The 12,391-nt window shown below is 43.1% G+C and overlaps 1 protein-coding gene across 1 annotated transcript in view; it reads left to right on the top strand.

Moving 5' to 3' along the window:
• The first annotated feature begins 312 nt into the window (after positions 1 to 312).
• NTRK1 (neurotrophic receptor tyrosine kinase 1) overlaps positions 313 to 12,391 on the top strand; it is a 143,092-nt gene continuing 131,013 nt past the window's right edge. Inside the window, exon 1 of the mRNA XM_073567092.1 lies at positions 313 to 914. Within this exon, the coding sequence (XP_073423193.1) occupies positions 679 to 914 (236 nt within the window). The 5' untranslated portion in view covers positions 313 to 678. The remainder of the gene's footprint in view (positions 915 to 12,391) is intronic.

The raw sequence follows: 12,391 nt of genomic DNA, 5'->3' as shown, positions 1-12,391 counted from the left end.
TACCCTTTCTCCTATGCTCCATCCTTGGTGAATTCTTCTTTCCTGGTTCTAACTCTTCCCTTATCTGAGCCTAATTCTGCAGAAAGTTCCATTTTCCTCTTCAGTGTGAGCAGGGGGTTCTCTTGGTTGGTGGGATACATATGGTGTGAGGTCATTTTTATTAGTGTGTATGAATGTGGCCATCAGCAGGCTGAGCACCCAGTGGGATGATGAGAGTTGCACTGCCCCTCCCTATCCCAGACTGATGCTCTCTCCTGTACACGGGGGCTGGTGCCTTCAGATGAGAGCAGCTGTGGGGTGGGAGAGGAGCATCAGTAGTGGCAGAGAACTATCAGTGGTCAGGAGAGGAGCGTCAGAGGTGGGAGAGAGGAACATCAGAGGACCATCAGGGGTGGTAGAGAAGGATCAGTGGTGGAAGAGGACCATCAGTGGTAGTAGAGAAGGATCAGTGGTGGAAGAGGACCATCAGTGGTAGTAGAGAAGGATCAGTGGTGGAAGAGGACCATCAGTGGTAGTAGAGAAGGATCAGTGGTGGAAGAGGACCATCAGTGGTGGTAGAGAAGGATCAGTGGTGGAAGAGGACCATCAGTGGTGGTAGAGAAGGATCAGTGGTGGAAGAGGACCATCAGTGGTGGGAGACAGCTCTCAGGCAATGATCATCCAGGACTAAGGTGGAATATGGGGGCTTTGCCTAGAATTCCACGTCTGAGCCCCGAGTGGGCTCCTGGTCTGGCTGTGGAGATGGTGCTGCGCCCCCCCTGGATCCTGGCTGGCCTCATGGTGGCCCTTCTGTCGGGCGCGGTGACCTCCTGCCCCGACTTCTGCCGGTGTTACGGGCCCTTGCTGCAATGTGTGGAGCCCAACAGCATCAGCAACATCTCTCTCCTCCGAGACGTGGAGAACATCACAGAAGCGTGAGTCACATTCTGCGCCTGCTCCTTCTCACTACAAGTTTTCTCATCCAAGTTTCTTCTTCACCCAAAGTGTGATGGGCGGAGGAGATCTAGAGACGGGCAGATCCCCGGGATCCCGGACTGACCGGGATCCACTCACACCTTGGGTTTAGTGCTCCGGATTAGGTTAGAAAATATATAGTAAAATGAGGTAAAAAGAGGAAAAGTCTGTGATCAGATAGAATAATGAGGAGAGGGAGAAGGGGGCTAATAATGGGAAGAAAGGGGGATGGCGCCAACATAGGCAGCAGCGCACTGCGGGCATCTAAGTACAGAGACCCCTAACCAGACGAGACTGCAATCTACATGTGAGACAGAAAGAGAAGGCGTTATAGATCATAGATAGATAGAAAATAGATAGATGATAGATAGATAGATAGATAATAGATAGATAGATAGTGGATAATACATAGATAATAGATAATATATAGATAGATGATAGATAATAGATGGATAGATAATAGATAGGGGATATATTAGATTACCAGATAAAAAATAGACATAAAATCAACAATTGATAGATAATAGCTCCAGTAAATGATAGATATTAGATTAAAAGAGAAAAACGTAGTAGATAGATAAGGTACATTGACATGAGATGAATAATTGATAGATAACAGAAAATAGATAAAATGAGATAGGTAGAAAGATTGAAATGATTTATAAACAGATTATATATAAGAGACACGAGATCCATAATTGATGAGTATCTATGTATTATATATCTATTATCTATTATCCATTTAGTATCTGTTTATCTATCTATCTCTATATCTATCTATCTATTATTTATCTATCATCTATCTATCTATCCATCTATTATCTATCTATCTATCATCAATCTATCATCTATCTATCTATATATCATGTATCTATCTATTATCTATCTATCTAACATCTGTTTATCATCTATATATCTATTCTCTATCTATCTTTGTATCATCTATTATCTATAATCTATTATCTATCTATTATCTATCTATCTATCTATTAGCTATCTATCCATCTATATATCATCTATCATCTGTATATCATCTATCATCTGTTTATCATCTATATATCTATCATCTATCTATCTACTATATATTTTCTATATATCTATCTATCTATTATCTATCTATCATCTATCTATCTATCAACTATATATTTTCTATCTATCTATCTATAAAAAAGCACAGCAGCACCCTGTGAATGCCAAGACATATAATGTCAATGGAAATAACAACTTCCAAACGCTCTGTCCCTCAGCAAGATGTACTTACAAAAGCGAAGGTTCTTAGCGCATGATTTGGCCAATTTATGTGTGCCTGTCAACCATGGCAAGGTGACACTGGGTCCTGTCTAAACCCTTCCAGATTCTACTGTATATGCCACTTTCAGGTTAAAAAAAAAAAAATCTATCTGTCTATCTATCTATCTATCTATCTATCTATCTATCTATCTATTTTCTATGTATCATCTATCTATCTATTATCTATCTATCGATATTCTAGATCTATTTTCTATCTATCTATCTACCATCTCTCTATTATCTATCTCCTATCTATTATCTATCTGTCTATTATCTACAGTCATCGCCAAAAGTATTAACACCCCTGCAATTCTGTCAGATAATACTCAGTTTCTTCCTGAAAATGATTGCAAACACAAATTCTTTGGTATTATTATCTTCATTTAATTTGTCTTAAATGAAAAAACACAAAAGAGAATGAAGCAAAAAGCAAAACATTGATCATTTCACACAAAACTCCAAAAATGGGCCGGACAAAAGTATTGGCACCCTCAGCCTAATACTTGGTTGCACAACCTTTAGCCAAAATAACTGCGACCAACCGCTTCCGGTAACCATCAATGAGTTTCTTACAATGCTCTGCTGGAATTTTAGACCATTCTTCTTTGGCAAACTACTCCAGGTCCCTGATATTTGAAAGGTGCCTTCTCCATACTGCCATTTTTAGATCTCTCCACAGGTATTCTATGGGATTCAGGACTGGACTCATTGCTGGCCACCTTAGATGTCTCCAGTGCTTTCTCTCAAACCATTTTCTAGTGCTTTTTGAAGTGTGTTTTGGGTCATTGTCCTGATGGAAGACCCATGACCTCTGAGGTAGACCCAGCTTTCTCACACTGGGCCCTACATTATGCTGCAAAATTTGTTGGTAGTCTTCAGACTTCATAATGCCATGCACACGGTCAAGCAGTCCAGTGCCAGAGACAGCAAAGCAACCCCAAAACGTCAGGGAACCTCCGCCATGTTTGACTGTAGGGACCGTGTACTTTTCTTTGAATGCCTCTTTTTTCTCCTGTAAACTGTATGTTGATGCCTTTGCCCTAAAAGCTCTACTTTTGTCTCATCTGACCAAAGAACATTCTTCCAAAATGTTTTAGGCTTTTTCAGGTAAGTTTTGGCAAACTCCAGCCTGGCTTTTTTATGTCTCGGGGTAAGAAGTGGGGTCTTCCTGGGTCTCCTACCATACAGTCCCTTTTCATTCAGACGCCGGCGGATAGTACGGGTTGACACCGTTGTACCCTCGGACTGCAGGGCAGCTTGAACTTGTTTGGATGTTAGTGGAGGTTCTTTATCCAACATCCGCACAATCTTGCGTTGAAATCTCTTGTCAATTTTTCTTTTCCGGCCACATCTAGAGAGGTTAGCCACAGTGCCATGGGCTTTAAACTTCTTGATGACACTGTGCACGGTAGACACAGGAACATTCAGGTCTTTGGAGATGGACTTGTAGCCTTGAGATTGCTCATGCTTCCTCACAATTTGGTTTCTCAAGTCCTCAGACAGTTGTTTGGTCTTCTTTCTTTTCTCCATGCTCAATGTGGTACACACAAGGACACAGGACAGAGGTTGAGTCAACTTTAATCCATGTCAACTGGCTGCAAGTGTGATTTAGTTATTGCCAACACCTGTTAGGTGCCACAGGTAAGTTACAGGTGCTGTTAATTACACAAATTAGAGAAGCATCACATGATTTTTCGAACAGTGCCAATAGTTTTGTCCACCCTCTTTTTTATGTTTGGTGTGGAATTTTATCCAATTTGGCTTTAGGACAATTCTTTTTGTGTTTTTTCATTTAAGACAAATTAAATGAAGATAATAACACCAAAGAATTTGTGATTGCAATCATTTTCAGGAAGAAACTGAGTATTATCTGACAGAATTGCAGGGGTGTCAATACTTTTGGCCATGACTGTATCTCCTATCTTTCTATCTATTATCTATCTATCTATCATCTATCTATCTATCTGTCTATCCCATATCTATCTATTATCTATCTATCTATCCCATATCTATCTATCTTCTATCTATTATCTATCTGTCTATTATCTATCTCCTATCTTTCTATCTATCTCTATATCTATCTATCTATCTATCTATCCCATATCTATGTCTCTATCTATTTATCTATTATCTATCTGTCTATCCCATATCTATCTATCCATCTATCTATCTATTTTCTATCTATTATCTATCTATCCCATATCTATCTATCTATTATCTATCTCCTATCTTTTTATCTATCTATTATCTATCTATCTATCTATCGATTTTCTAGATCTATTTTCTATCTATCTATTTATCTATTATTATCTCTCTATTACCTATCTCCTATCTATTATCTATCTGTCTATTATCTATCTCCTATCTTTCTATTATCTATCTATCTGTCTATCCCATATCTATCTATCTTCTATCTATTATCTATCTATCTATCTATCTATCCCATAGCTATCTATTATGTATCTATCTATCTATCTGTCTATCTATTTTCTATCTATCTATCTATTATCTATCTGTCTATTATCTTTCTCCTATCTTTCTATCTATCTATCTATCTATTATCTATCTAGCTATCTATCTCTGTATCTATCTATTATCTATCTATCTATCCCATATCTATGTCTCTATTTATCTATTATCTATCTGTCTATCCCATATCTATCTATCCATCTATCTGTCTATCTATCATGTATCTATCTATCCATCTATTTTCTATCTGTCTATTATCTATCTCCTATCTTTCTATCTATCTATTATCTATCTACAGTATCTATCTATGTATTATCTATCTATCTATTATCTATCTATCTCTATATCTATCTATCTATTATCTATCTATCTATATCTATTATCTATCTATCTATCTATCCCATATCCCTCTATCTATCTATCTATCTATCTATCTATCTATCTATCCATCCATGTATCCTCACCCCTGAGACCCTGTGTAGTATCAGATCTCCTGCAGGGGGCAGTGACAGGTCTGGACTCCCAGTTGCAGAACTTTCTATGTGATATCACACTGAGGCCGGCTCGTTCTCAGATGTTTTATTTATTTGTATGCAGATCTGTATCGGTGCAGATAGACCAATACATGATGCATCATATCGGCACGACATGTCCAGAAGCACAGCATAACAGATAATAACAGATAATAGTTTGCTCTCAACAGCGCAGAAAGATTGGGGGACATAAGGACCTCCATGTAGCTAACCATATACTTTTGCTTTTACAACACAGATACCACTTAATGGATTAGAATGGTGTATAAGTGTAAATGTGTCAGACGGTGACATAGCGACATCACAAATAAAATAGAAAAAATGCTAAAAATGCCATTGTGAATATGGGCTAATGGCCCCATCCTCCCTGCTGGACTTATTCATAGGCTGTGGAGAGCGACTTCCGGCACCTGCAGGGTCTGATGGAAGCCCCCTCAAGGTGCAGGGTCTGTGCTCTGCAGGATACTCTTTGGGTCGCTCCAATGGTCCAGCTGCGAGCAGATAATGGGGGTTATACACACAGCGGTCCAGAAGGACATCACACCATAAAGATGTAAATATGGAGTGATCTGAGTTATTTGTAGCCCTGGTGTCCTGACCATTCCAAGGTCTCTGGTGTTCTAGGGCAGTATCAATAATAAAACAATGTAGGCAGTGAAAGTGTTAATGATAAGCTCCCTGGTGGTCTAGGGTTGTGAAATATTTCATTTATAAAAGCTTTGCTAGTCTGGGGATTAGTGGTATAAAAGGGTTAATGACAACATTCCTAATGGTCTAGAGCGGTGAAAGATTTTATTATAAAATTCCAATTGATCTAGAGGATTAAAGGGGCTATCTATAAAATCCCTGGTTGTCTAGAGTACTGAAGGGGTTAACTATAAAAACCCTGGTGTTCTGGAGTACTGTAGGGGGTTAACTATAAAATCCCTGGTGGTCTAGAGTACTGAAGGAATCTATAGAAGTGAGAGAGTTCATTATAAAATCCCTGGTGGTATAGGGTAGTGAAGGGGTTAATTATAAAATGCTTAGTAGTTTAGAGTACTGAAGGGGTTAGCTATAAAATCCCTGGTGGTGTGGGGTAAAAGAGAAACTATATTTTAAAAATCCACCTCCATCTGGCTTCTCCCATAATGAGAGGCCTGTGAATCACCTGCAGGAGCTCTGGGAATAGCCGGTGAGAGTTGGAGCTGGAGTAGTTTGGTCACCCACTATGATATCATGCCTGGATTTTTAAAGTATATATTCCTAATATCGCTGGTGGTTTTAAGTGGTAATTAGAGTTGAGCGAAACGGGTCGAAAAATGTCAAAAGTCGCCGACTTTTGGCAAAGTCGGGTTTCATGAAACGAAACCCGACCCTAGGATGAGGTCGGCGACTTACGCGCCAAAGTCGCGTTTCAAAAGTTTGTTTTGCGCTCTTTTTCAGCCAATCAGGATCCACGGACACTGTGGGCAACGTGATGACATAGGCACGGGTCACCACCATCTTTCAGAAGGGCATGCAAGTGATTGGCTTGCTTTGGTGGGCGTCACAGGGGGTATAGAATCATAGAATCATAGAATCGTAGAGTTGGAAGGGACCTCCTGGGCCATCTGGTCCAACCCCCTGCTCAAAGCAGGATTTGCTAAATCATCCCAGTCAGATGTCTGTCCAGCCTCTGTTTGAAGACTTCCATTGAAGGAGAACTCACCACTTCTCGTGGCAGCCTGTTCCACTCATTGATCACTCTAACTGTCAAAAAGTTTTTTCTAATATCTAATCTGTGTCTCTTCCCATTCAGTTTCATCCCATTGCTTCTAGTCTTTCCTTGTGCAAATGAGAATAAAGTTGATCCTTCTACAATGTGACAGCCCTTTAGATATTTGTAGACAGCTATTAAGTCTCCTCTCAGTCTTCTCTTTTGCAAACTAAACATTCCCAAATCCTGCAACCTTTCCTCATAAGACAGGGTTTGCAGACCGGTCACCATTCTGGTCGCTCTTTTCTGAACTTGCTCCAGTTTGTTGATGTCTTTTTTAAAATGTGGTGCCCAAAACTGGACACAATATTCCAGATGAGGTCTGACCAAAGAGGAGTAGAGGGAAATAATGACTTCACGTGATCTAGACTGTATGCTTCTGTTAATACATCCTAGAATTGCATTTGCCTTTTTTGCTGCTGCATCACACTGTTGACTCATATTCAGTCTGTGATCTATTAGTATACCCAAGTCTTTTTCACATGTGCTGTCACTTAGCCCTATTCCTCCCATTCTATATATGCTTTTTTCATTTTTATTGCCCAGATGTAGTACTTTGCATTTCTCCCTGTTAAAAACCATTCTGTTAGTTGCTGCCCACTTCTCCAGTTTATTTAAATCTTTTTGAATCCTCTCTCTCTCTTCTCTAGTATTAGCTATCCCTCCTAGCTTTGTGTCATCAGCAAATTTAATCAGTTTACCCTCAATTCCTTCATCTAAATCGTTGATAAAGATGTTGAACAATACAGGACCCAGGACAGAGCCCTGTGGTACCCCACTTGAGACATTCTTCCAACTGGATGTGCAGCCATTTACGACCACTCTTTGGGTCCGATCACTAAGCCAGTTATGAATCCACCTAACAGTTGCCTTGTCCATTCCATACTTAGTCATTTTTTCAATAAGGATTGTATGAGAGACTTTGTCAAATGTTTTATAAAAGGGCGTGCACGCCGACCGCCATCTTACTTCTGCCGATCTTAGCATAGGGAGAGGTTGCTGCTGCTGATTCTGTAGGGAGAGCGTTAGGCAGGGAAGAAGAAAAAAAAACTGCTTCTGCTGCTAGCGATTTTGCCTGTACAACACACCAGTCACTGTGTGTGCAGTGCAAGGGGAGGCTATATTGTGGTGTATCAGTGGTGTTGGTTGTTGGGCTGGCTTCTAAGGCTTCCTGACAGTGCTGCATTGCTGTTTACCCACTGCTCTGCAAACTGCTTTTTTAAAAGCAATCCCAATTTTTTTTTTTTTGTCCTGCTGAGGTACTGAGCGTGCATTTTTTCACACCATACAGCGGTGTACGCTCCTCACACAGTACCGTGTAACGGCTGTTATCACAGCCACAGTGAAGCTATCAGTGTGTCACTCTGTGAGAATAAGTCGAGGACATGTTCCGTTCTTACAGACCTGCACTCTAGGGAGATTCCTTTTCTGCCCAATTCTACATACACCTTGTAGTTTGTGATACACTAGCCAATTTCTGCCTGTGACATAGCGCTGTGATATTCAGTGGGCCTCACACAATCCAAAAGTGTCCAGTGTCCACAAGTGTCTGCAGAAATTCAAAATCTCCCTTATCCTCTAGTCACTTTTGTCACAGCTGTGCCATTGAGCCTGTGACATAGCGCTCAGATATTCAGTGGGCCTCACACAATCCAAAAGTGTCCATTGTCCACTAGTGTGAGCAGAAATTCAAAATCTCCCTTATCCTCTAGTCACTTTGGTCACTGCTGTGCCCTCGAGCCTGTGACATAGCGCTCAGATATTCAGTGGGCCTCACACAATCCAAAAGTGTCCAGTGTCCACTAGTGTGTGCAGAAATTCAAAATCTCACTTATCCTCTAGTCACTTTGGTCACAGCTGTGCCATCGAGCCTGTGACATAGCGCTCAGATATTAAGTGGGCCTCACACAATCCAAAAGTGTCCAGTGTCCACTAGTGTGTGCAGAAATTCAAAATCTCACTTATCCTCTAGTCACTTTGGTCACAGCTGTGCCATCGAGCCTGTGACATAGCGCTCAGATATTAAGTGGGCCTCACACAATCCAAAAGTGTCCAGTGTCCACTAATGTGTAAGGAAAAACAAAATCTCCCTTATCCTCTAGTCACTTTGGTCACAGCTGTGCCATCGAGCCTGTGACATAGCGCTCAGATATTCAGTGGGCCTCACACAATCCAAAAGTGTCCATTGTCCACTAGTATGAGCAGAAATTCAAAATCTCCCTTATCCTCTAGTCACTTTGGTCACTGCTGTGCCATCGAGCCTGTGACATAGCGCTCAGATATTCAGTGGGCCTCACACAATCCAAAAGTGTCCATTGTCCACTAGTGTGAGCAGAAATTCAAAATCTCCCTTATCCTCTAGTCACTTTGGTCACAGCTGTGCCATCGAGCCTGTGACATAGTGCTCAGATATTCAGTGGGCCTCACACAATCCAAAAGTGTCCATTGTCCACTAGTGTGAGCAGAAAATCAAAATCTCCCTTATCCTCTAGTCACTTTGGTCACAGCTGTGCCATCGAGCCTGTGACATAGCGCTCAGATATTCAGTGGGCCTCACACAATCCAAAAGTGTCCAGTGTCCACAAGTGTCTGCAGAAATTCAAAATCTCCCTTATCCTCTAGTCACTTTTGTCACAGCTGTGCCATCGAGCCTGTGACATAGCGCTCAGATATTCAGTGGGCCTCACACAATCCAAAAGTGTCCAGTGTCCACTAGTGTGTGCAGAAATTCAAAATCTCCCTTATCCTCTAGTCACTTTGGTCACAGCTGTGCCATCGAGCCTGTGACATAGCGCTCAGATATTCAGTGGGCCTCACACAATCCAAAAGTGTCCAGTGTCCACAAGTGTCTGCAGAAATTCAAAATCTCCCTTATCCTCTAGTCACTTTGGTCACAGCTGTGCCATCGAGCCTGTGACATAGCGCTCAGATATTAAGTGGGCCTCACACAATCCAAAAGTGTCCAGTGTCCACTAGTGTGTGCAGAAATTCAAAATCTCCCCTGTCCTATAGACACCTTGTACCTTGTTTTACATTACTATATAGTTTGTTGGATTTTGTCTACATTTCTACCAAAAATGAGGAAGGCTGGTGGAAGAGGCCGTGGAATTGGGCGGGGGTTGGCAGCTGGTAATGATGGTGTTGGTGGTGGATCTGATGGTAGTGGCAAGAGCAAAATAGGACCGAATGCAGGAGGTGTTGAGCCTGCGTCATCGTCTGGCTCCATAAGGCTTCGAAGGCTTAGTTTTCTAGGAGTTGGCAAACCGCTTTTAAAGCCAGAGCATCAGGAAAAAGTTTTGTCTTACATTGCTGACTCAGCCTCCAGCTCTATCGCCTCCTCTTCTTCAGTTGTAAAAAGTAAAAGCACTGAGTCGTCATTGGAGGCTCATGTTCATGAACCACACCTTTCCTTGTGTCCTTCACCCCAACCAAGATTGAAGGATGACGCAGGCCATACTACTGATTACTCCATGGAGCTGTTTTCACATACCATGCCTGGATTATCAAGTGAAATGGTGAATTACCCAGGCCAAGATGAATCTGACATGGAGTGCACTGATGCACAGCAGCTGATGGATGATTATGCTGGTACATTCACTCAGAGCACTGCATTGTCCTCGCAGTGTACAGAGCCAGATTCTGACCCTGATGAGACTCAGGTGCCCCTTCCCGCACACTATACCACCATACACGGTGACACAGAGGAAGGTGCACATGACATAGAAGAGGAGGTGATGGATGACCCAGTTGTTGACCCAGATTGGCATCCATTGGGGGAAGAGGGTGCTGCTTCCAATAGCTCAGATGAGGAGCATCCAAAGCAGACATCGACATCGCAACAGCTGTTATCTGGCAGGCCCGGAGCACTCCAAAGACAGGTTCCAAACATCAAAAGAGTTGCTGGACAGCTTGTCCAGAGGGTCAAAAGATCACAGCGTGCTAGGCCGCAAAATGTCTGCCAAAGTAGGAAGAGTGCAGTGTGGCACTTTTTTGAACAAAATCCTCATGATCAGGTCAAGGTTATCTGTAAGAAGTGCGCAAAGACCTTTAGCCGAGGGAAAAATCCGAAAAATTTGAATACCAGTTGCATGCTTAGACATTTAACCAGCACGCACTTGCAAGCGTGGACACAACACCAAACCTCAAGTGCCACATGTGCAACTGATCACAACGAAGGTAGTCAGCAACGCTACATTGTTTCCCCCACTGTAAGCCCACCGGTTAGCACAGCAGCAAATGTTGAGGTGTCGTTGCAAGGCCACAGCAGTCAGGGAATCCCACTGTTATATCAACGAAAGACTGATTCTAGGCCATCAGAAAGAACAACAACTCCATCACCATCATCAACCCTCTCTCAGTCCGCCCTGTCCACCGCAACTTCCACCATATGCAGCTCTCAAGTCCAGCTCACCCTCCCAGACACTATGAGTAGGTCAAGAAAGTACTCAGTCTCTCATCCGCGTACACTGGGTTTGAACGCCCACATTGCCAAACTAATCTCGTTTGAGAGGATGCCCTTTCGGTTGGTGGAAAGCACAGCTTTCCGCGAACTCATGGCCTATGCAGTACCACGCTATGACCTACCCAGTCGCCACTTCTTCTCTCGCAAAGCCATCCCAGCCCTCCACCATCATGTGAAAGACTGCATTGTCCATGCACTCAAGCAGTCAGTGAGCGGAAAGGTGCACCTCACAACTGATGCATGGTCCAGTCGGCATGGCCAGGGCCGTTACGTGTCCATCACTGCGCACTGGGTTAATGTGGTGGATGCAGGGTCCACAGGGGACAGCGGTGGTGGGACAGTGCTGCCTAGCCCACGGTATAGGAAACAGTTGGCTGTAGGCGTTCGACCCTCCTCCTCCTCCAGAAGCGAAAGCTTGTCCACAGAGCGCAGTCGTACGAGCACTCCATCTGCAGCTGCCACTGTTGCACATGATGTGTCCCCCTATCGAGCAGCTAGTGGAAAGCGTCAGCAGGCTGTGTTGCAGATGATGTGTTTGGGCGACAGACACACCGCCGAGGTGCTGGCCGAGTACTTGAAGCGACAAACTGAGTCATGGCTGGGCAGTGTACATCTTGAGGCAGGCAAGGTAGTTAGTGATAACGGCCGTAATTTTGTGGCAGCCATAGCCCTTTCAAAACTCAGCCACATACCTTGCTTGGCTCACACCTTGAACCTGGTGGTGCAGTGCTTCCTCAAAAATTATCCGGAGTTAACAGCCCTGCTCCAGAAGGTGCGAAGACTGTGCGCGCACATCCGCCGGTCGCCTGTACACTCCGTTCGTATGCAGAAGCTGCAGCGATTGCTCCACCTTCCCAACCACCGCCTCATTATCGACATTGCAACAAGGTGGAACTCCACCCTGCACATGGTGGAGCGGCTGTGCGAGCAGAGGCAGGCCATAAT

The sequence above is a fragment of the Dendrobates tinctorius genome, unplaced genomic scaffold (genome assembly GCF_039654945.1).
Source record: "Dendrobates tinctorius isolate UK_male_01 unplaced genomic scaffold, ASM3965494v1 ptg000019l, whole genome shotgun sequence".
Lineage (NCBI taxonomy): Eukaryota > Metazoa > Chordata > Amphibia > Anura > Dendrobatidae > Dendrobates > Dendrobates tinctorius.
The sequence above is the reverse complement of the archived record's forward strand: the minus strand, read 5'-3'. Positions and strand labels throughout refer to the sequence as shown.